This window comes from Stigmatopora argus, chromosome 1 (genome assembly GCF_051989625.1).
Source record: "Stigmatopora argus isolate UIUO_Sarg chromosome 1, RoL_Sarg_1.0, whole genome shotgun sequence".
NCBI classification, from domain to species: domain Eukaryota; kingdom Metazoa; phylum Chordata; class Actinopteri; order Syngnathiformes; family Syngnathidae; genus Stigmatopora; species Stigmatopora argus.
Genome location: NC_135387.1, coordinates 12991220 through 13015118, shown reverse-complemented (window position 1 = coordinate 13015118; position 23899 = coordinate 12991220). Strand labels below are relative to the sequence as shown.

The 23899-nt window shown below is 40.0% G+C and overlaps 1 protein-coding gene across 17 annotated transcripts in view; it reads left to right on the top strand.

Annotated features, from left to right (window-relative positions):
* Positions 1-23899, top strand: part of camta1a (calmodulin binding transcription activator 1a) — a 286785-nt gene that overhangs the window by 155213 nt on the left and 107673 nt on the right. For all 17 annotated transcript variants that reach the window (XM_077597899.1, XM_077597989.1, XM_077597908.1 and 14 more), the window contains one exon: positions 7062-7197. In XM_077597899.1, the coding sequence (XP_077454025.1) occupies positions 7062-7197 (136 nt within the window). The remainder of the gene's footprint in view (positions 1-7061; positions 7198-23899) is intronic.

Here is a 23899-nt window from a genome sequence, read left to right as displayed (position 1 = left end):
AGGTGAGAGCTGAGGAGGTGAAAGCTAGAAAAACATGACTGCAATTGTTGAATCAAGATGCCAATTTTAGTTTTAATCAGCATAATAGTCTAACTCAACATAAATTGTCAAAATGAGCCAGTTGGTAGGTCCCTATTGCTAGGATCTGGGCTCTTGGGTGAGCCTTTTCATATTCTTCTCCAAATGATCCATGTAAAAAACAACTGTCTACATGAACAGACAATAAACTTCGACGTTTCCAATTTTGATGTAAGATTTTAATCATAAGGTTCCCAACCACACACTAGGCATATGTTCCGAGTTTAAATTGAGCCATCCTTCACTCAAATGACACCGAATTCTTTTGAGAAACCAGTGGAAAGTAATCAGTATTTTAACCGCTCCTGCAAATGCCTTTGAACCGCAGTCTGCATTTCATGGCTCAGTAGGAAGCGTGTTCACGGACAAAAACAAATATGCTCTTAAAATTCAAATTCTTTGTCACCTGCGCATCAAAGCTCAGAAGTATACGCGTTGACGGAGAGTGGGGTGGTGTAACCAACGAACAACATTAATAATTGTAAACTGTCCTCGTAACACAAGATGTGAGTTTTCCATGTGAGGCGTGACAGCGACTACCCTAAAATGTACATGAAATGTGCTTTGTGTGATCACTGAAGCATCGTGACCAGGCACCTTCCAGCCTCCCTTCTTCACTGGGCTACTGTGAACCAGATGAGAACTTTGGACATACATTAAATGCAGTCGACTCAACACTCACATCCTGCCTCTGCAGGATGTAATGTCATTTAGGGACAAAAACATGTAGATGTAAAGCTACAGCTAGTATAATCTACGCCTCTTCAAATAGTGTAAAAAAAAAATTTTGTCATGGAGAAAAGTGCAAAGGAACATCTGCTTTATGCTCAAAAATGACAGTTTGGGTTCTGTGCAATCACTGGTGTTTTTCATTGTGTGGAAAAAGGAAAGGTCATACCCTTAACCTATCGCCCCATTCTATTAGAGATCTACATTTCTTCCATAAAGAATTCAGTTTCATCATTCATCTACATTTACTTCACAATAAATACACCAATTTCAGCTAAATGTGAATGTGACCTTTCAGCTTGTCTATAAAGGGAGGATTTGAATGAAAGAGGAATTACAGGATTTGACGCAAATACGATCCGTAACTTTTAGCTGATTGATTCACACAAACATCCCTTATCCATTTGCATCATAAGGCATTCGGTGCACTCAAGTTGGAAGAGCAACGCAGAAAGTTGCCACCACGGCCTCATTGTCAGTCAGAGAGAAACGTTTGGTCATTTCAGTGTGTGTGCGTGTACCAGAGAGGGAGAACAGGCGCTGACTCTAAATCCACAGGCCATGCCAGATTTACATTTAAAGTAGTTTTAGCAAACGCTCCAATTGCAGATTCATTTTTGTGGCGTGGCTGAAGGGACGGGCTTATCTGTGAGTCATCAGTTACGCGCACAGTGTCCAGACAGAAGCTCGCAGGAAGATGATGTGCCATATAATGTGCACTGTTGCTTGAAAATCTAATTGGTTTACATGTAGACTTGATGTCTCTCTGCTCATTTTTAAGTGTCAGTGTGTACATACTTTACATACAATTCCATGAAAAAGTGTATGTTCCTTTTTAAAATTCTTGTTTTTATTTCTATTTCTTTTTGCCGTAGTTCCCCTACTTAATGTTTCAATGAATGAATAAAATCAAGTGTCATGAAATATAGTCTTGAACATCTCTGCTGAGATAGTTTGGGCCACTCATCCTTCAAGAATAGTTTTAATTCACCAAATCTAGACCAACTTTAAATGAAATCAAACCCAAACTTTGACCTGGTCTGGGTTAATTTTTTAAAATTATTATTATTTTAAGCCATACAGAAGAGATCTGACCTACTGGAGTGTTTTCTTCTTCTTCTTTAAATCGTCCTTCTGCAGAATCAAATGTCATTGAGGACACATGGTCACTAAATTCCACTCCAGAATTTTCCTTTTCCCGTAAAATGTAAAATTTATATATTTATTTATTTTTAAATTTCTCAGGTTCTTGATAGCAAAGCAATCCCAGACCATTACAGTATTGCCACCATCATTTCATCTGTAGTGTGATCTTTTTCAATGATGCTGTTATAGTCCTAGAATTATCTGCTAAATATCTTAGGAAAACCAGCCTTGCTGTTCTTTCGCTGTGGTTTCTGCTTAGGAACTCTTGTCATGGATGTCATTAGTTCCTCAGTCTCGTACTTAATTGGGTCGACCTGAGTTCCTTTCTGACCTTGTGGATGAGTTATCACTTTTGCTTTTAGGGTCATTTTTGCAGCCAGTCTTCTCCACGGAAGATTCAACACTGTTCCATGTTTCCTCCGTTCGTAGATAATGGTTCACTTTCCGGTTCAAAGGAATCCTAATAATTTACCAAGGGGGCTATTACTTTTTCACTTCGGTAGCTTTAAGTATGCTTCCCCTTAATGAATACAGTTAAAAACTGCATTTTATTATTACTTGGGTTATCTTTTTATGTGATTATGAGTCGCTTGGTTATCTCACAAGCTCATATGGGTTAAAAAATGAAAAAATGTTTGAGAATGATGAGTCGCCTGTATTACAGCACTTAAAGACGCTTTACCCAAGGCGTTGTGTTTCAGTGGTGATTGACAGGGTAAGTAATGGTCAGCCTCAAAGTGCTATTGATGTTCCACCACCCTCAGATGGTGCAACAGTGTTACTCGCAACTTGGAGTATGTTTGAGTGCATGAGTACCCAAGGGCATATTTGTGCCTCATATTTACTCTTAATAGGGTCAGCGTGTGTGTCACATCATATGCAGGTCTGTAGATGCGAAGGTAGAAGTGTTGTTGTTGACACACGAGGCTAAAGGCTGAGATTGCTGAAGGCTCCGGTGGGGTAATTGAGAACAGCATGTTTCCTCCCTCCCGAGCCACTTTGGGCCTAAACCAGCTCGTCCTTCGACCTCTAAAGGCTCTGTGGACCAGCTCTCTTCTTCCTTTTCTTATCCTCTCCTCATCCATATTGCCAGCTGAGTTTGCTGGAGAGAAAATCGCAACATATGTGGTATTAATCCACTCAAGGCAACAGGGGAATAGGACGAATTGGGAAACGGGGACTGGAGTTCAGCTTTTTCTACTACACAGGCTCACCAAAAGGCATATAATATATATTTATATGAACACATAATTATATAGCCATCAGTGGTACTTTGAGATACCATTGACCGGATTTATAGGTTTTTTGAGATATGATCTGGCAAATGGCCAATTTTTAGCATGCTTTGTCAGTGGACACAAACTTGAGCTACAAGCCCTATCTCTTGGGAGAGAGTAATAGCACACTAATATAATAGACATATGACAGCTGGAGCAACTGCACATTTATTGCTAAAATGTGTCTCTCAATTCTAATCTGGAAGCCAGCCTTCTTTTCGGTATTGGACAAAGCATTTGGGAGGATTCTGGTTTCACTTAAGTCTCTACTGGCTGTGGTTGATCTTGGTCCATGTGAAGCAGGCCAGGGTTTCACCACTTTGGCTTTATTACACGTGCTCAACGTGTCACCAGTCGCATAAAGACAAGCTAGCCCTCAGCTTCTCAAATGAATAAATGTGATTGAGCGAATGCCATTACCTGGACAAATGTGTGATTCCCAACAGTGCAGACAAGGCCTAACGCAAGCCTAAGGGCAGAGCTTATTATCATTCCAAACTCCAAAGAGGACAGAGGCAGCTGCGGAGTTGGTCTGAGGTCCACATTTCCATATTAATCTGGCACATTTAGCCATCTGAGACAGAAGGCCTCCTGTCACGCTTGTATGATAACACAGAATTCCGGTTTCCCCTCTCATGTATAAATATGTTGAATTCTGATAAGATTAATTGAATGGACGTGGCAGGAAGGGAGTGTGAGGGAGAGATTGGAGGCGGCAGGAAGGAGAGGCGACAAGTGCCGTTGCCAAAGCATTCATTTCAGCCTGCTCTCTCTGTCTTGGAGGGTATCGGGGCTCACTTCTCTGGTTCGAATTGAAAACAGCATCTACCTAACAGACCCTCAAAAATAGCTGCAAAAAAAAGTTTTGCACAAAGCTGATAAATATGGCGTGGAGCCTCTGACACTGAAGCTTCACCCCAATTTTCACTGCTCTGTAGGAGATCAGATAGCCCCGTGTCATTTGATTTTCTGCCTTATCTCATCTGCGCCCATCTTTTAGTCCCATGCAGAGCGAACACACGTTGCTTGTATCTTTTGAAGGGCAAAACTTTGAACGATATTGGAATAAACAAAACTATCCTGCTGTTTGCTGCTGGGTGCTTACGTCTAATGAGTGTCCTTCATTTGACACAAAAGATGCAAATCTTGTTGTACATCTCAAGTACATTTTGTGTTTGGAGCTCAGTTTATGACGATGCCTCCTTAATGATGGCATAAAGTACTACAGAACATAATTAAGATCTCATACAGCTGCTCTACATGCGCACCTCAAAATTGCACAATAAAAGTTTTTTTTTTTTTTGCAGTGTTGCATTTGTCAATAATATTGTGTACACTGGTACTGTATTGTTACTTTTGCCTGGTAGGCAATTAAAAATCACTATTCCGCCAAAATACTATATATAAGGAATACTCTCCATGGAAAACAAACAGACATTAACAAAATAGCAATTTTCCCTGTTCATTTAAGGTGAAGGATCCAACATAAACAAAGAAGACATTGTTTTAATTCATTCATTTAATTAAGAATTATATTGAATGTTTTTGCTAGGCACAGCATTAGCTATTATATTCAAATATATTGTACTTGCATTGTGGATTGTATTGTAAAAGATATGCATATGTCAACTTGACTGTATTAATTTCTACTAGGTGAAGACCTGTCAATGTGCCATTCAAGTTGGTGTTCTTGACCTTGTTCATGGAATCTAACTTCGAAGTGTCATTTGTCATTTGTGAAACTTTGGTCTTGAAACTTGGTAGCTATGAAGCACAAGTCAGTAGCTATTGATCCTCAAAGCTTGAGTATTGTTTTTTTTCTTTTTGGCATCATGGCTGATTAATTGATTATGGATTTAGTGGTGTCTGTCTTCCTGTGGGTTACGAGACAGAAGAGGACATGAACGCAAGATCAGCAGCTTTCAGTGTTCTACAACACACTTGTGCTTGTTTTGTTGAGTAATTTCAAAACAATTGACAACTCCCCGACTTGCTCCTTTAATGTCTCATCAGCCCAGAAAAAAAAGTCACAACTAAAGAATGTGGATGGCTTATATTGGCTGACTTGAAACCTACAGGCAGCAGTAAGTCCACAATTACTTATTGTAATGATTCCACCCTGAGCATTGTGATCCGTCCACAAATACTCGGGCATTAGCAATTATAAGATCACAATTAATTAATCAAATTCATGAGACAAAAAAGGGCTCTGAGAATCAATGCATATACATCCCTAGAATATACTTGCCGAATCTCATTCTGATCCGTCCATGCATGACGAAGGAGTAGCACTTTGAGCCCCCATTCAATTAATGTAATTAATTAGCCCTCAGACAAAAAATATATAAAAATCCAGCTCCAACGATCAATACGTAACCAGCCCCAGAATATACCTACCAAATTTCACTCTGTTTTGTTCAGAAGGAGCCCATGGGCAACAAGTATTACTGAAATGTAACAGAAGGCAATACTATTAAAGGAGACTGTGTGCGATGACATAAATTTCCTTGTATTTCACCAATGTCATAGCAATGAGTTAAGTACAAAGGGTGTCTAGACTTTGTGCGTGTACAAGGATGACATACCGTACCACTAGGTGCAAGTGAGGGATCCTTTGACAGATCAAAGACAAAGATTGCAAGTGAAGGAGCCGATTTTCTCACAGTAGACTAAAGGCAAAAATAAAAATCAGTCAAGAACGTTATTCACAGAAAAAGAAAAAAAGTGCGGGAGTGCATGTGTGTGAGTGGCGTCTCTCATTAGAAAGTGTTGTCTGGGGCCACAAAGGAGGGACTGCAAGGACCCCGAGCTCCCCCCTCCCCTCACGCTTCCTACCAGCCCCTGAGAACAAGCTGAGGAAGTGATTGATGAGTAATACCGAGATAGACGCGCACCCTGGCCCCCAAAGGCGTCTCTGGAAAAATGATGCACGCCGTTATAAATAAACATTTCGTAAATAAGTAAAACAAAAACATTGCAAAACAATCGTCAGGGTTTGTTATTATGGAAATTGTTCCTTGAGACAAAAATCTACTTGGCTTTTGTTCTATTCTTTGATGAGATTTTTTCTATTTAGGTGTGCGGGTGGATGTGTGGGTGTTGTGTTTATGTATGTGAGTGATGAGCTCAATGCAAACAAGGCCTCACAGCTGACTGGATGTTTCTCGTTCTCTCTTTCCTATTCTCCCGCTCACTCGCAGTGAGGCACCATGCACTCATTTGGGAGCACTCCAAATCATCACAGCTGTGTGTGTGAGCGCGAGTGCATTTTGAGTGTTAAACTGATTCGCACGCGTGACATATGCATCCTCATGATACGGGGGGCAAGCCACGATTCACAAACACCCACATGCCTGTCCAACTGCTCTCTAATTGTCGAGTGAGTTGTAAATGTTTTATGTTACACTTTGTGCTAATGTGGTATAACACAGAGCACCAAATGCGTCGGATACAAATCGAAGCAGAAAGGCAGATTATCGTCAAATAGTTACATTATATTATGATGAGCCTCCGGGCTGCGGTCTGGTGGAGGAGAGAATGAATTATGAATGGAGAGTGAGGGAGAATCCTCTCTTCTCTCTTGGGATTTGAAACAGCTGAACTCATTTAGGTTGGATGAATGAGAGATAAGCAAAAATGTCGAAGAAAGTCACTGAAGCCACACTCACTGATTCCAACATGCATGCTACGAAAAGCTTTATTCATTGCCGACGTTGAAAAACCATAAGAAATAGTATCATTAAAGTCACCAGTGCGTTGCCGTCAGACTGGTGTCTGCTTAACGATTCTTGAATATTTCTCCTCTGCTCTGTCTTCTTTCCATGGATGCAGGCCGCAGAATGGGTCGATGATATTGTACAATAGGAAGAAGGTCAAGTACAGAAAGGATGGCTACTGCTGGAAGAAGAGAAAAGACGGGAAGACCACACGGGAGGATCACATGAAACTGAAAGTGCAAGGAGTTGAGGTGAGTGCATTTGTTGGAGCTGATATGAAGAATTATGGGAAGCACTGAAGGTCTGTTTAGTGATGTTTTCAACAAGCGATGCTGGTTTTGCTACTCTGATTTTGATTTTTGAAAGTTGGGAAGCAGAACAAGGAGCAGAAACCCTTGCTAAGGTCTGAATGCTTAAGTATCGGGTCATTATTCTCGGTTAACAGGTCAAAAGCATTGTCACTTCTTTTAAAAAAAATGGGAATGGACAAAAGGCCAGACGTTTTTCACATTGTCATCCATTAAAAGCTTTTTGACTGGTTTTTGAAGACCTGCAGAATATTGTGTTTGGTATCAATTTACGCACAGCTCGCTATTTTCTCTTACCATTCCATTTCATCTGACAAGATGTGACCCAACTATCATCCTGCTTTACTTTCCTAGACACTGTATAGGCAAAATTCACTGATGTTGAAATATTCCTCTTTTATGTCATACTTTTTATTTGCCCCTCATTTCCTTTGTTTGCTGTTGAGTTTCTTTTTTATTACCGTTTACATGATGGAAAAAAAAATCTCGCCATCAGGCCAGATTCACATTCTGTAGACCACATCTTACTGTGGTATTGTGAAACCAAGCGTAGCGCTCGGTGGAAGCAAGGCCGGGTTATGCTGAGAGGAAACCTTTGGGCCATCGTTGCGCTCTCCCTGGGCTATAATGGAGACAGTGGCATGCTGCCGTCTCCAAGGAACCTCAACAGTGAACAATGCAGCACAACAATAGTTTTCCCTGGGAAACCAGTTGAGTGTAGCCGATTGTTTGTACCTTATTAAGACTCTGGATGTTGCCGTTGCTCCGGAGAGCCTACATTAATCTTGCTTGCTCAAAGCAGTAGTGAGCAGCGAGCGCTCCCTCACCTCACTCCAAGTCACCTCCCATACAGGCCATAAAACACCCAGTTGTATCTATTTTTGGCTCTCCCAGGCTTATTTCTGCTTGATCTGTGGTGGTGGCATGCAATGTTGAGGTAGCTTGGCTGATTTATCAGCAATTCCACTCCAAGCCAAACTTTTTCTCCCTAGCTGTCTATAGTGCTGAAGTTTGGCTTCTGCTTTATTGCTAGTGGAACAGGAGTTGAGATGTACAGCAGATATGACATATTTATGTGTTTAGGATTTTGATTTATGTGTCCTCACAAAAAAAACACACACAAACATGACACAGCGCGCACCTCAGGCACAGGTGTTTGTGTCACACAGTGTGACATAGACAAAGCTCAGGCATTCTCCCAACAGGGGCTTTGCTCTCTGTTTGCACTCCTCCAGATATTTGTCACTCCCAGGAAATGGCTCGGTGTCATCGACGGTCCTGCAATGCTCTGATAACCTGCTGGGACATTGCACATCCATCTGTTTGAGCTCTTACATATTTTCACAACGTCCGATACTTCCGATAGTTTGTTCAGGTCGCCTCTACCAATATGGCTGGAGTAAATTGTACTACCAGGCATCTAAGATGCTAATTAAGTTTTCTTTAGTTTGAGTGAATGAAGTAGGACAGATAGGAGGCCATGCCCAAAGTCTTGAAATTGAGTAATGTATAACTTTATTTGTGCGTTTTTCCTTGTGGTTGTTCTTCAATTGCTACTTTTGATCGGTTCTTATTGAAATTCACTTGCTTTAAAAAAAAGAAAATGCCAAAAGTAGCTACTTCTATGTTTTCTGTAACACCCAAAGTGGCACCCACGTGTCTGGAAAATATCTGTCTGATTGACTCCAAAATAGTTTCTTCCTTAGAAAACTATTCCCTGTCAACTGCCTCAATATTTTATAGATAACTCCCATTGATGGTGCATTTTGCTTAATACATACTAGATTGGCACTTTATGTTTGTTGATGTCAGTAGGAGGTGTTCAATTCAAATGAGAATTATCCTAGTGGGATCTTATTGTGGGTCTTTCATCTTTCTGCTATCACTCTATGTGACATTAGAAAACAAAAAAAATCAATGTCATTTTGTTTTGTTTAACATTAGAACATGTTTCAAATGTAATGATAAAAAAGTAAGCCTCCCTACCACTAGATACCAACCTACCTACCATTCCACCTGATCTGCCAAACACGTGGAAATAACTGCACTCCTAGGTTCCTTCAAACTCTTATTCTTAATGCGTTTTCATAACGCACTGGTGACTATTACGCCTTTGCTTAACCATGCATGGTAATATATCGAAATAAAAGTTTAATATAAACGGTGTTGTCAAACCATTGAACCTACACTGCATATTCCCCAATAAAAATGTTCCAAAGCATTAGACACATTTACGAAGTAGCTTTTTATTTCATTAGCCTTAGCTAAAAAAAAATGCAATTTGTGTTCACAAGAGATATGATTACATTTTGTCTCCTACTGAATAAATCGATTAAAATGAAAGACTAACTTTTTGGTACAGTTTGATAGCCAAGTTTTAAAGGAGGAAGTTGCAATTACGCCTAATATGCACTGGCAGTACTTTGTCCTTATATAGTAGGAGGTCAGAACAGAAAACATTTTTTTTTTACTGACGTCAGCTGATACCCTGTTTAGGCCCACCCAAAGAAATCTTGCCGGCAAAGTTAATGAAAAAGAGTTAATTGCAATGATTCAGCATTTCTGGACTAAATAGTTCTTGGCATTTGCATCTGATTTCATCAGTTAAACGTCATTCATTTTTCAGAAGCCAAAATAAAAACGACAATTTCCCAAAAGTTTTATCAACGTATTAGACTCATTTTCAGAAAAACAACACCCTTTCAGAAAATTATTATTGGTTCACGTCAAGGAGAGCACCAAAATTAGCCGCAATAGAAGCAATAGAACTAATAACAAGTAATATAGATTGTGGGTCTCCAATCCAGTTTCACAGGCTGCTGTGGGTCCTGGTTTTGTTCTAACCAATCCAGCACAGAACGTTTAACCAACAGCACCTGACTGGAATTAAGTGATTACACCTTATCTTAACAATAGCTGTAAACCACTATGTACAAAGTTTTACAACCTATGGACACATCGCCACTTAAAAGAACCCAGGTGTCGTACAACATCAACACATTTTGTCTATTAGTTTGTGGGGCGAGACTTGAGGTTTTGTGACACGCCTTATTTTGTTTATTTCTATCCATGTCTGTCCTTATTATGATTGCTGGACTAATCTTTTGGGATATTGTTTGTACTATTGTATAAGTATACTGAAGGAGATATAGAATTGGAGGTGGGACTAAGAAAGGGGTGGGGAGTACATATGTTGTATTTCTTCTCACTCCTTTTCTAAAATATTCATTCATTTATTTATTCTGTTTCTTTATATGATGCTTGTACAATTTATTGTATAAATTTGTTGCACAACAACACCTGAGATCTAAATAAGTATACTAAGCGATCCAGAATATAATTGGTTAGTTGTTGCAGGTGTCTAGCGACTTAGTGTGAGGTCTTTTCTGGCGTGACAAGAGTAGATATCTGTCCCGTCTGCTTTGCACTGCTGGCTCAGCAAGCCGTTTCCACCCAGGCTTCAGTGTCCCCAACACACACACTTTTCTTTCCATCCCCACCTTTTACTGTCTTATGTATCTTCCATCCCCTGTGAGTCTTTTGTTTCGCAGTCTTTTAATTCTTCAGCGACTATGTCACGGCCCTGTTTCCTACTCCGCCTCTTTCTCCCCACTGCCCTTTCTCTCCTCCACCCTCCACCACCCTCCAAGTCCACCATACAGACAGACAGAACCTTGAGCTGGGCGGTAATGCTCCCTGTTCCCTAAAATTGGAGCGCAGGGCATGTTGCAGAATTAGCGCTTAACAGGCCGTGAAATAGCAGCCTGCCTTGCTGACGTCTCCGCCATCACTCCAGGTGAGTTGGCCAGACGGCTGGATAAATGAGCAAGCGGTTCCCGCAGCACCCACCATGCTTTTGGGGCACCTTAGGAGAGATGTCCGTTCGTGATTATCTCACCACAGACCACCAAGCCAGAGATTTTTCTCACCCCAAATTACGTGACGCTCTTGCGGATATATCCAATGTCTACCAGTCTGGGGGGGCCCTTAGTCTCTCAGTGGTGTTATTTTCTCAAAGCATTGCTGTTCAAAGTGTCAACCGTGACATTTTGTCCCCATTGTTCGTCGATTTATCAAAAACATTATGATGAGCTGAACATTCTAACAAATTATAGCTTATTTTATATATTTTTAATTCATGAAAATAAATTAATTCCATTTTCAAAAGAGATACAATATAGAACAATTGATTGAAAAATATGGTGGAAATAAGTAACATGATCTGCCAACTTGAAAGACACCTTTAATCTAGTTGAAATTATTCAATCTATCATATGTATATATGTGTATATATATATATATATATTTATATGTGTATGTGTATATATATACATATATATATATATATATATATATATATATATATATATATACACACATATATATATATATATATATATATATATATATGAAAATGTAGGGTTTAATTAGTTAACATGATTTTTAATTAAAATTAAAAGCAATGTAAAAAGAAACGGCACACTTTTTATATAAATATGGCTGTTCCCCCTACTTCAGTACATGTATAATAGCTTATCATCTGTTGCCATACAGTCTAACTCCCAGTTAATTAAATAGTTTTTAGCATTTTTCCCAAACAAAAGATGATATGGTCCTTTGCCGCTTTGATCCATGTGGCTCTTAGTGGAACAAGTTTCGAACTTCCTGATTTAGAAAAGTAATCGCAAGTCAATTCAGGGCTCAGGTATTAAAATGTTCATTTCACTTATGGATCCTCTTAATTCTCTCTAAGGAGTCAAACTCTTCTTTCTTCCAGTCAAGGTTCCACGCCAATGTTACTAACCGTTTGCTGATTAGCTGTTAATGTGCACTCCGAAAAGAAGCCCCCACCACCGACACCCCTTCTTTCCTATCCTCCCATTATTTCCCAGCTTTGATAAACTCCCACAAACGTAGATCGATTTTCTCTTAAGTGAAGGTGGCAATGCCTCTGACTTATTTCATTACCTCAGGTTAATTATGCTGATTGAAATGAGCTTGTCTTCTCAAGGTATGTTGGGCTGCCTTTTACCCCCACAAGAACAACAACAAAAACAACAACTTTTTATTCCATGCAGTTTTTGAGCAACTTCTTAAATCCCTTCTGCTCCTCGGCACATCCCCTACTGTGCCTTCACCCCATGCCCCGACACCTAAATAATCAGCTGGTGTGTCCTTAGCACCCGTAACTTGTCATTTGGTGTTAGATCCATCCTAATGTGTGATTTCAGCTGTGCAACTATGCAATGAAGGAAGCTAATGGAGCATGCTGGTGACTCAATCGCCTCTGTTCATTGATAATAATGAAGACAAATGTCAAAACATTAGTTGCAAAGACTGTAATAGAGTTGATGCTTGTGGTTGCACTCTGGATGCTGTTCTGTTTGGCCTCAAATTGCATATAACCTTCATAACCAAATTGTCTTTTATTGGGGAGTTAATTCGATATATGCACTTTGTATATTTTTGGCATATCTTGTTTGCATACAGTTCTTATAAGACAGAATCAGCGCATCCGAAATCAGTATTCAAGCTGCACCCCGAAATCAGTGATTTAAAAAAAATAATAGTTTGTCCAATTAAACTAAATGTGTTAAGGTTGGAATGATGCAGAAATTAACATCATCATCATCATCATCATCATCATCATCATGTTATTATTATTGTTATTATACAATTAATTTAAATGACAGAAAAGTGTTTTTTTATGTTTAAGTCTTTCCTGAATCCCACTGTGTGTCTAATAGTTCACAAGAAATGCAAATGACAGCAGGTGCATCTATCCAAAAAGTTCATCCATCAGTAATGTAATAAACAAAAGAACAATGAGCTAACCAAGTATTTTCAAAAAAAGAAACTAATCTGTGCACAATTTACTTTCATTAATGTTACATTACTATTACATTTCCTTTGCATCAAAGCACTGCAGTGATCGTTCATTGACCAAAAAGGCTTACATTGATGTAATCCACCATTTCCCCTGTTAAAAAGGCATCCAGACTTTTAATCCCACGGAGGTGGATTTTTACAACATTTTCCAGGTTGTTAATTTTTCAAGAGAATTAATAGGTTTGCTTAGAGCTATTTTCAGTACTTTGATTGGGTTAATAATTATTAAAATAGTAACAGTCAATGTGGGAATAGGCCAATATTATTGATTTATGGACATATTAAATTGACCATATTTGGACATAATAATATCCTAGAGAGTGTGTGTGTGTGTTTGTGACATATAGTATACTTGTTAGGCTCGGGATTAATCACCGCCATGTTTGCTTTGTCGAAAGCGGTGTGTTATTTACAGGTGGCTTTGATTTACAAATGAAGCAGATTGCCAACCAGATGTGGTAAGGGCACTAAACAAAGACCAGTTGTAAAGAAGCTGCTTTCCCTGCTACGAATCCAAGTCAACTATGAAATTAGGATCACCAGTATTGCTCAAAGCAAATATATGTTGCATGTAAATATTTAAAGTGGTGGGAATTGTGTCAGATAACTAGTTGTGAAAGAAGAAATCACTTGTTCCGTTTATGTCTCTGTGCCTCTTTAGCGACCTCGCTTTGTTTTTCACTATTCTGGGACTTTGCCTCACAGCTCACCACGCAGACTTCACTGTCTTTATGAGATCCATGAGTGTGGAGGAGTATGCGTAATATTTGAAAGAACGGTTACCATGGTTATAAGTCTTAATCCTGTGGAGGGAAATCTGGTGAGTGAGGTTTTGCTAAGGTACAGGATGCTGATGTTTTTTTTGGTTATCTAGGGCAATATCAAGCAAATAGAGTATTAAATGATGTTGTGTGAGAAATTGGCAATAGGTCATGCAAAGGGACTATTCACTTTCCATTGATATCAACAGAAAATGTATTCATGATGATCCAGCTAATTCTGTCTCGTCAGATAAATGACAAGCACATGGCATTCTAAAAGGAGGGTTTTCTTTTTTATGCTATTTCCAATGAGGCTTTAGTTGGAAAGCATTGCACCCAATTAAGCTGCATCCAAATGCACCGACCTAAATGATCAAATTGAGTTATTCTGATCGTTTGGCTGCCAACAGATGAAGTCTCTTCGCCATCACTGTCCATAATGTACAAAATCACTTGTCGTCATCACCAAGGCTCTATTATCATTATTTATCCTGTGCATGCTGGGTTAGTAATGGAGGCACGCATTTTAGTTATTTGCCCATTTTACATTCCGCAGGGCAGATTAAAGCGTGCTCTATCTCCAGCATAATACTATAATGGGGTTGTTCTGTTTTATTAGCAACTGAACCAAAGCATTCCCACATGAATATCTAACCTCCCCGCCATTGGGAAATTCCACTATACCCATAGTTTTTCTTTAAGCCCACTGTAATTAGTTTTCTTCTCCGGCTCCTCGCAATTGGCGAATAAGTCGGCAGCAGTTAAGCCCTCGCTCTACCTTTCATGTTGACCTCGCTATCACCGATTCAATCCAGCGTCTGGACTTGAGGGGATAATTTTGGAAAGGTTGCTGTCGAGAGCACATGTATTAAGGGACTGTCAAAAAAAGAAGGCATTATCGACAGCTTCTGTAATTTAATTGTTGCCTGGTGTTGTGGGGTTGTCTCGCTGAGGCGTCACTACAGGGATCCCTACTTTTTTTATGAAGGTGACTGAGGTAATATCTGCAAGAAAACAGCCAGGGAGATATTCTAATTCGGAGCAAAACTTGAAGACTTCCATATATATAGACTTGCAGCTTTATTGCGGTTGCCCTCTGCAGCTCCCCACTTTTTTTTCCCCGTGAATAAGAGGAACCTGTCAGGGAAATTACTTGACACAGTGTGAGTTGAGCATAATTTGGGGACATTTGGATGCAAGGGATCTTCTGAGAGGTACACAGGGATATTTTGCAGTGCGTTGCACGCCACTCGTTATATTAGTTATTACTGAATGCCCTCCAGTAGTCAACCATGTTTATGAAATATTTATGTTCACCTTTGGGATGAGTTTGACAAATTCAAACAACAGATAGGAAAAGTTGAAGAAGAAAGCTTTGAGAAAAGTGTGTGTATATCTATATAAAAATGTCTGCCTACTCCAATATATTAAAACATGTAATTGTCAAGCAGGAACCCTGTGCATATATGTCAATGTTAATAATTTTGTCATAAATCAATACTATTATCTTTTTTCATGTCGCTTGGTATTTTTCTATTGGTATTTTTACCCAATTTAAAGTGATAGAAATACCTTGGTGGCGTTTTGATTTACATTATTTAATGCTCAACTGTCTGTAGCAGTGAATTTAAAAGCAGTGGAAATTGAAAACCAATTAAAAGACATTCTTGTCTCTCAAATTATATTTTGGTCTGGACCAAAAAAAGCAAACTACGAAATATGTAAACTAAAATAATAATATTCTGTATAAAAAAGTAATTAAAAAAATACAGTACCACTGGCCTGAATGTAACAGATGTACAGTACTGGGTTAAAAAGAAATTGACAGTTTAAACAATTAATTCAGTCATTTGTTTTTGTACTATTGGAGTCACCCCCATACCACTGGTGGTACACCAACCACGCGTTGAGAACCACTGATTTACAGAAAATATTATAGTGAAGTAGACCTAATATTCAGTGAGTTTAGACTATTTTTTTCAGCTTTAGATTTTATTCCGTTCAAGACCAAAACAACACAAATCTCCAGGCGACGGTCCGTCGGTTTGTTTGTTCTTAGCCAAATGAAAAGCTTTCACAACTGAATTTCCCTTCCATCACATCTACAACAACATGGAGTTCTCAAAAAAGAACAACCAAAAGCTATTATGCAAGAATCCCCACCAAGTATTGCTACATTCAATTTGAAATGAATTGCATTTCAAAGATAGTTGTTGCTGGAGTTCAGAGAAAATGGTTTCCGATCTTATGCTACTTCTTTTAAATTATTTGACATGAGGGTGAAAATGCTTTGTAGAATCTAGGCATGAGCATGCATGGCCAGTTTTGTCCATTTGACATATCTTATACTGGCTTTGCCACCCCCTCACCCCCTTTGGTCAATACACAACACCTTCTGCTGTACATATAAAAAAGCTTATTTCCTCTGAACAACCTTCAAATCGGGGCTTCAGAATTGTGCTTTAAGATTCTGGTCCACACAGAGCAGTAAGAATCATACAGAGACATCAGCTCCTCTTTACTCATACATCCGCGCCGTTATCTCCCACTCTGCATTTCTACCTCATCTGCAAAAATGTTTTGGGCAATTGATGTTTGTGAGATGAGTTAAATTCTTACTTTATTTTTGCTGGTCTATTTCTTCTGCTGGCTCACTGCACTTGCATGTATTATTAACCAGCGACGCGAAGGTTTTGGTGTAATTTGCTTCTGTGTTGTAGCTAATAAATGCATCAAAATGTTCCAATGTTCCAACGTTCACTCTTCAAAGGAGGTGTAATGAGTGTACCAGCAAAGTTCAAACAGAATGCTTAAGTGTTTGTATAGAATTATTGGGTATGAGCAACTGGGCTTTCCTCATAGTGATAGTGAAAGATTGCTTTACATGAAAGCGTCCAAAGGAGGAGTTTAAAACAGGAAGCAGGTCTAACCCTTCTGCTTCAGGCAGCAGAGAGAATACCGCCACATATAAAACATCTTCGCCCTGCCAATCATCAGTCCATTGGCTTGTTACTTTGTCTTTTTCTCTTCAGTTTGTATTTCACTTTATAGCTCGCTTTTTCAATTCCTGTCTAACACTAGAGTGTTACTGTCCATTTCACTGTGATCTAAATGGATTTGTGCATTCACACGGATCTCTGTTTTTCTTGAAATATGGCTGTATTTGAAAGGTATGTTTGCCTTTTAGGAAGGCGGGGGGCTCGGGTTTGGACCGGCACGTTCTCTTGGCCTTGTGCCCAGGCAAATAGCGACACCAACTGAGACGTAAAGGTTCACATTTGAATGTGGATGGCAAATGAGACATTTATTTTACCCCAGGGGAATTCGAGGATTGTTTTGTTGTTTATTTTGACATTGGCCTCACATTAGTTTCACCATTGCCAGATAACCATGCATGCATGCACTGTTATTACGTGGACTGATTTAGACAGATGTAAGCCCACTGACACCCCCGTGTACTCGCATACATCTTGTACCACATCTGTACATTTGTTTAGGATTACTGAGACTCAGGGGAGCAAAATCCACATTAGTGTTATGTGTGAGTTAGCGTTCTCGTTCATTACGTATACACAAATGTAAAAATATATGGATTGGGAGCTCCTAGCTTTATAAATGCTGGAAAATGAGGTTTTCGGATGCAATCAAATGCGGACAATGTGAGGGATAAAAGGGAATGAAAAATTGTATGGGAAATAAAAGAGTAAGAGAGGGTTAGGAGGCAGATAGGTTGTGAGGGAGGGGAGGGTGGCGAGCGAGGCAGGGCTGAGCGGAGAGGAGAAAGAAAGTCGGAATGAACGATATATAGCCTCTGGCAAACAGAAAACAATTGTTACACTGCCTCCCATAACCCACTTCAACCTTAAACAGCAGATTTTTTTCACTCAATTAATTTCTACACATTGGAGCAGGGGCCTTGGCTGAAGCTGGGCTTTTATGTGCACCCGCTGCTGCTACCGCTGCAAGGCCTCGACACATCTCTGCCTCCTCTGTCTCTTCCTCTGATTTTTTATTTATTTATTTCTTTTTCAGAGTTGACGCCTGAATATTAAGGGACATGCACATAGCACCGACTACAGTATTCAGTGGCTTTTTTGCATCATAGGCACAAGGGATGATTCAATTGCAAAATTAATGTTTATAAATGTACTTGTGTGATAATCCTTGTAGTGCTGTTTTTGGAGTAATTGCCTTGGTCCTTGACTTCCTCTTTCTGCCAGCTGTCTGGGCAGGGCCACTGCACCCCAAGTTTGCCATTTTAACAGCCTTGTGGGCGTGAAGGGCTTATGCCAATTTTTCCATGATTAGTCTTTTTCTCATTAATGTTATTGATGCAGCTGTTGTTTCCTCCCCCAAGTCAATCTTTTCTCTCTCTATCCCTCCTGTTTTTTTTTTATATTTACACTTTAAAATGTCCAATTTTTATTTTAAATTTCGCATGGATGGTGTTGGGTCATAGTTTGACTATGATCCATAACATGGGTTTAAGAGGAACAAATCATTTTTGGGTTGCAAAAGACACGCCTTCTGCAGGGCACTGTTTTCAATTTTTTTATTCATTGTTATTGTTATTTTAAACATATTTTAGATAAAGTAGCATGTTGTACAACTGCTTAGTACATCCACCACACAGTACAGGTTCTTGGTTTCCTTTCACATGCACAAATAATACAGTGAGAGTCAATTGAATGTGACCATAAGCACTACAGAGAATGGATGATTTTTATTTAATTATTTTTTTACTGAGCATATTTTGGCTCCCATTGGAGTGTCCCAACAGTGGAGTCTTTAAACCTTTATATAGCAAAACAATCTCATCCCAGCACGTAGGGTTTCAGCTATTACAATACGGTTGACAAGCACATGTTGGGCTGGGACATTTTTTTAAGAACGCACTGGGTTAATCAAACAATGTGTTATTTTTATGCATTTGTTTTTATTTATTTATTCGAATGAAAGACAGCCCTTTCAGTCCATTGGATGTCTGTCGCAGCCTACGGGGTAATAGTTTGAAATATTTTTGGGAAATGTCTTGGAAACAATTAACTATGAATGAGTGCTAAATAAATAAACTCACTCTGAATTGCCCATGGGTCATGTAAAATATAGCCGAATGAACTTTTTTCTGACTGGTGGCCAGGCACGCACATTAAGCAGCAGCTTGCCTAGTTACAATTGATTGTCAGTGAGGTTGTGAATGCCCGCTGAAAAATGCATTTGAAGCCAAAAGAGCAGATCACACATCACACGTTGAGTTATGTTTTGCCACATGAAACTCATGATACAGTACAAATATCTGATTTGAGATGTGATTTGCCTAAATCGAATCTTATACATGACTGTAATGAAATCTTAATACGTATCACTAAAAAAACTGTCATAAGCCAATGTAATTATCAGATAAAGAACACATTCATGGTCACCCTGGACAGTGGGCTGGTTTGGCAGAGGCTACGAGGCAGACAGATGGACATATAGATAAGGGAGAGCATGACTGAGCGGTGTCTGCATGTGGTGAGTGAGGTCCACTCAGAACAACATGAATCATGGCTTTGGCTGAGAGGAGGGGGAGATCAGATCGATAGCAGAGGGCAAGAGAGAGTGAGGATAAGGATAAAGGGAGGACATGGGACATGTTCATCACTGGACCACACACGCTTCATAAACATGGTTAAGTACTGATTAATCATCATGGTGAGAAGTTCAACATAGCCAATATGCCTTTAATAATGATTTCAAGTGTGTTTTTTTTAATTCAACTAAATCTCATCAAATGCCTCTTATAAAGTTTTAAGGGCACATGCCGCCATTTAATGAGACCGCCCTTTGCAAAATCATCTCTATTAATTTAGAGAAGTACTTGGAAATATGGAAAGATCCATTTTGAGAACTGTAAGTGCACAAATAGTTCATGCCTTACAGAAAACTGAAACTCATTAAAGTTGACCAATGGGCTGGTGTAAATTTATAAATGGGCAATATGTCTGTTGACCAAAAGAAAACAAAAAGACATTTTCTCAGGGCAACGTTACTTATTTCCTTCCTCAAATATCTCCAATTGCTGAACATTTCTCCAGCTCTGAAATTGGTTGTTTCCATACATATTTCCCCTTTTGCTTTTGTTTGATTTGACTGGTCATTGAACATCCCTCTTGATAGAGGATTTATGAATTAAGCTGTAACACAGACATGCGGGTGAGCCAGAATGACTCGATGGGGGAGTCCTAACTAAAAGCTCAGTGGCTACAGAAAAGACTCCAGCAACAGCAAGGCAGCAAGATTTTTGGAGGGAGTTAAAAGGGCTTGGCACTTTTGAGATGATTTGGACAAGCCTCATCCATGGGAGCATTATACCGATCAACAAGCCTCCTTAAGTGATGAGCTGACACAAACAATTTACAGTATGCCATGGCAGTGGAAATATGTTCAATCCGATTTCATAAAACTCCTGTCAGACAATATGCAGGCAGTCTTCTTCTGCTCACACTTTCGTTTGCCCGAGGACCTGCATTTGTGAATATTATGTTACATTTTGTTTGCCACAGAAATAAAGACTGGGCGAATTATTAAATGGCACAAGGCAGACAGACGTTAAGGTGTTAAACTGCCAAGATGTAGGTGTGAGTGCAAGTTTTTGGCAGATTGGGGGGAGCACCTTGTCCTCCAGAATTGCAGTCTTTTTGGCAGCGTCACTTCAAGGTCTCCACCGCTCGGTGTTCGAGAGCTCCAACAACTGTTAACGCTGCCCAGCCAGTTCCCCTCCTCTCTGTCTTTGCATAATTAGCCAGGTAATTGTGGAGTAATTGACTGCAGCGCCTGCTGACGAGAAGCTCTGGCTTTGTTTAATAAACAGCTGGAATATGTATCACATGTTGGTGAAAAGTAAATTAGGTGACAAAAGGTGCAGGAGACCATACAGAGTCTGAGCAGAATGTGTACACATTTTCTTTACACAAACAAAGAGATTAAAATCTCCAGGCAAGTCCTGAAGTTGTTAGGCAAGGTGAGTGTATTATCGGTGATGCAAAGCAGAGACACGGAAGGTTATGAGAGTGGGAGATGGATGCACTCAGACAGTGGGCGGAGATGAGGTTTCAGAGAGCATGTGCTAGTAGTGGAAGTCGTAGGCACGAGTGAAGGAGATGGATGTATGGAGGGGGGAGCAAGAAAAGGGAGTGGGGTGAAGTCAAGCCTCTCAAGGCTAATGACATTAAAGAAGTCTGATGAATCTAGACCGAACGAGCGTTATTGACATCGCCTGGGGTTGCCCAAGCAAAGCAGGCCTCCCAGCCGGGGTATTGGCCGGCCTGGCTCCTCAATTAGACTGCCTGATTAGATTCCCCTCAGTTGTGCCCTCTCTCGGGTGGATGGGGTGGCATGATGGATGCGATGGTCAGGATTATTAGAAAAGGGTGTCACCCGTGCTCCACCTGGGAAGCACCAGACGATGGGTTTGACCAGTCTCTGCAGGGGTGTGGAAGCGAAGTGCAGGGGTCTCTTATTGAGGCTGTCAATCATTGCCGCTTGTGACGCCCAAGCGGTCTCAGCAGGAAGAAGCCCAACAGTAATTACCATTTCAGTCCGGCTTGGGTTAGATACATTTCCATATTTCCTCATGACCATGGATGCGCATGCAAATTTGTCAATATTTTAAATAGTTGTAATGGGTGTGAATGGTCCTTACTTCACTCATTGTTTGAGTTGATTAAATGCAGATGCTGCAGATTTGTAGCAATCATCTGAAACTCTATACATTTGTGTTTGTTTATTTCTAATGGTGCTTAGAGGGTACAGACAGTCCATTTTTCACTAACAGGTTTTTGCTAAGGAAAATTAAACTGACATTCATTTTCCAATAATATCAATTGATTTTTGAGAAGTGTTACGTCTCAGAAGGTCGATAACGCCAGGTTGCATTAAAATTGCACTCGTCCTGCTTCACTGTAATTGTTCATAAATTGGGAGTTTTCTGAAAATGTGCCATTCGTTTATTAGAGTAGCAACCATAAAGTTGCTCACTCATCAATACACCAAAGTATGTTCAATTGATGAATTGAGAATGAATTAAACACTCTTCTGCGCTGGTCACACTGAGCCAAAGTTTCAGTGTTTTTTCTGTCAAGTCACAAGCCTCTGTACAAACAAGCTTTAACTTTTTAAAAGGAAAACTACTATTTTGCTTCACCTACCTGGAAACATTTTCAAAGCCTAACCAATAGATGACTACATAAAGGTTAAGTAAAATTGGTGCATGTATAGGTAGAAAAGAAAAACACTGCCAGGTTGCACGAGTCGGTCTGCAGAAAAAGTGAATGGACAGTCGCTCCCACTTCACAAACACTGAACGATAGAGACATTTGTTTCCATGCTATTTAAACTATAAAAAAAACAGACAATCTAGTTGATCTTTGGACCTTTCTAAGGCCAAGATTCTTTGGTAAAGCTGTGACTTGTGTCACAATTCCACACCATTATTTGGAAATGTGTGACTTTCTAGAGTTGGATTTTTTTTTTGTGTTGAATTTTTTTTGTCAGCACTGTAAAATAAATGCCACTTTCTGTTGCATTTCAGTGTCTGTTTCAAGTTGAAGGCATAGTTTAGAAGGTGTCCCTCTCTTTTCTGCATCTTCTGGTTTAGTGATAGTTCCCACCAACCATTCATCACCATAGTGGCTCCTGTGGTGCTAAAATGGGGCAAGTCAGATAAGTGTCCCAATTCAGCAGTTTTGAAAGGCAGAAACTAATGATAGCTTGAGAATGGGAGCTGCTTGTGCTTCCTTGGAAACTGTGTTTCTTGTTCGGCTGCTTGTTGGCTGGCTGAGTAGCAAGGTAATGACCTGTCTCAGATGAATTAGCGGCTCTGACACCCTGCAAACACATTCTGCTAAGGTCAGACAAGCTCACATTGCACAGAGGCTTCAACATCCTTACACAGTTTCAAGTCAGAAAATAGTTGTGTGCATTCCAATGGACACAATTGGGGTGAAATGTGGAGAAAAGGGCTTTCATATTCTGGCCTTGTTTTGTCCTGAATGTTGGCCTTTTGTGCCTCCCACTCTTCCTGTGGAAGACACTGGTGTGCACTTGATGTGATTCTATTCTCGATTGAACGCTGGCATTCTACCCACCAGTCTGTTATCCAGATTCCTCTTACACCCAATAAATAGCTTTGTGAATGTGCCTCTGCTCAAGCACCTCAATATTTCTTCACAATAGCACCAAGTTGTTTTCAAATACAGCTTGGTATAATGCTCCATTATGCAGTGTAACGTATTGAATATTGCATTACATTGATTTACAGTATAACTGAGTGCATTCAATGTGTCAACCCTGCCGTCGAGGCGACTCCGGCAAAGATGCATAGGAGAACAAGTGAAGTGCATGGGAACAATTGGATTAGTGCATGTGTGTTTAAAAACGGGCACATGCCTACATGCTGACAACGCAAACACACATCAGTTCATGTGCACGTCCACTCACATGTTAGTGTCTGCAGGGAACAGGCTAAAATGTCAAATTGTGTGCGCGCCTGCCTCTTGTTGACGCCTCACTCCTTATTTCACAGCAACACCTGGTGGTGACAAAGAGCACAGAGTTTAGTCTCCCAAGGAGGAAAGGAGACAAGTCAAAAAGGTGGGGATGAAACAATGGGGGGTGAGGAAATAAGAAAGAGAGGAGGAGGAGCACCTCCTCAGACAAAAGACCGTCCTCGTCCCATCCATCTCTGGGCTACTTCATTTCACTTTCAATTGACGATATTTGAGCCTCTGCCAAGGTTCGAGAGATTTTAAGCTCTGTATCAAAGCCAAGGAGTGTAATGAATGAAAAGCCCCCCCTCCCAAATTGATTTCAGGCTAAATCAAACCCCACTATTCAATTATCTGCCAAACCTGCCTCAGAGGAACTTAAAAGTTGGGTCCACAGACATAGAGAGTGGGAGAAGTAGGCGAAAGCAGAGAGAAGTCAAGAGATCAGTCTGAGCAGAATGCAAATGG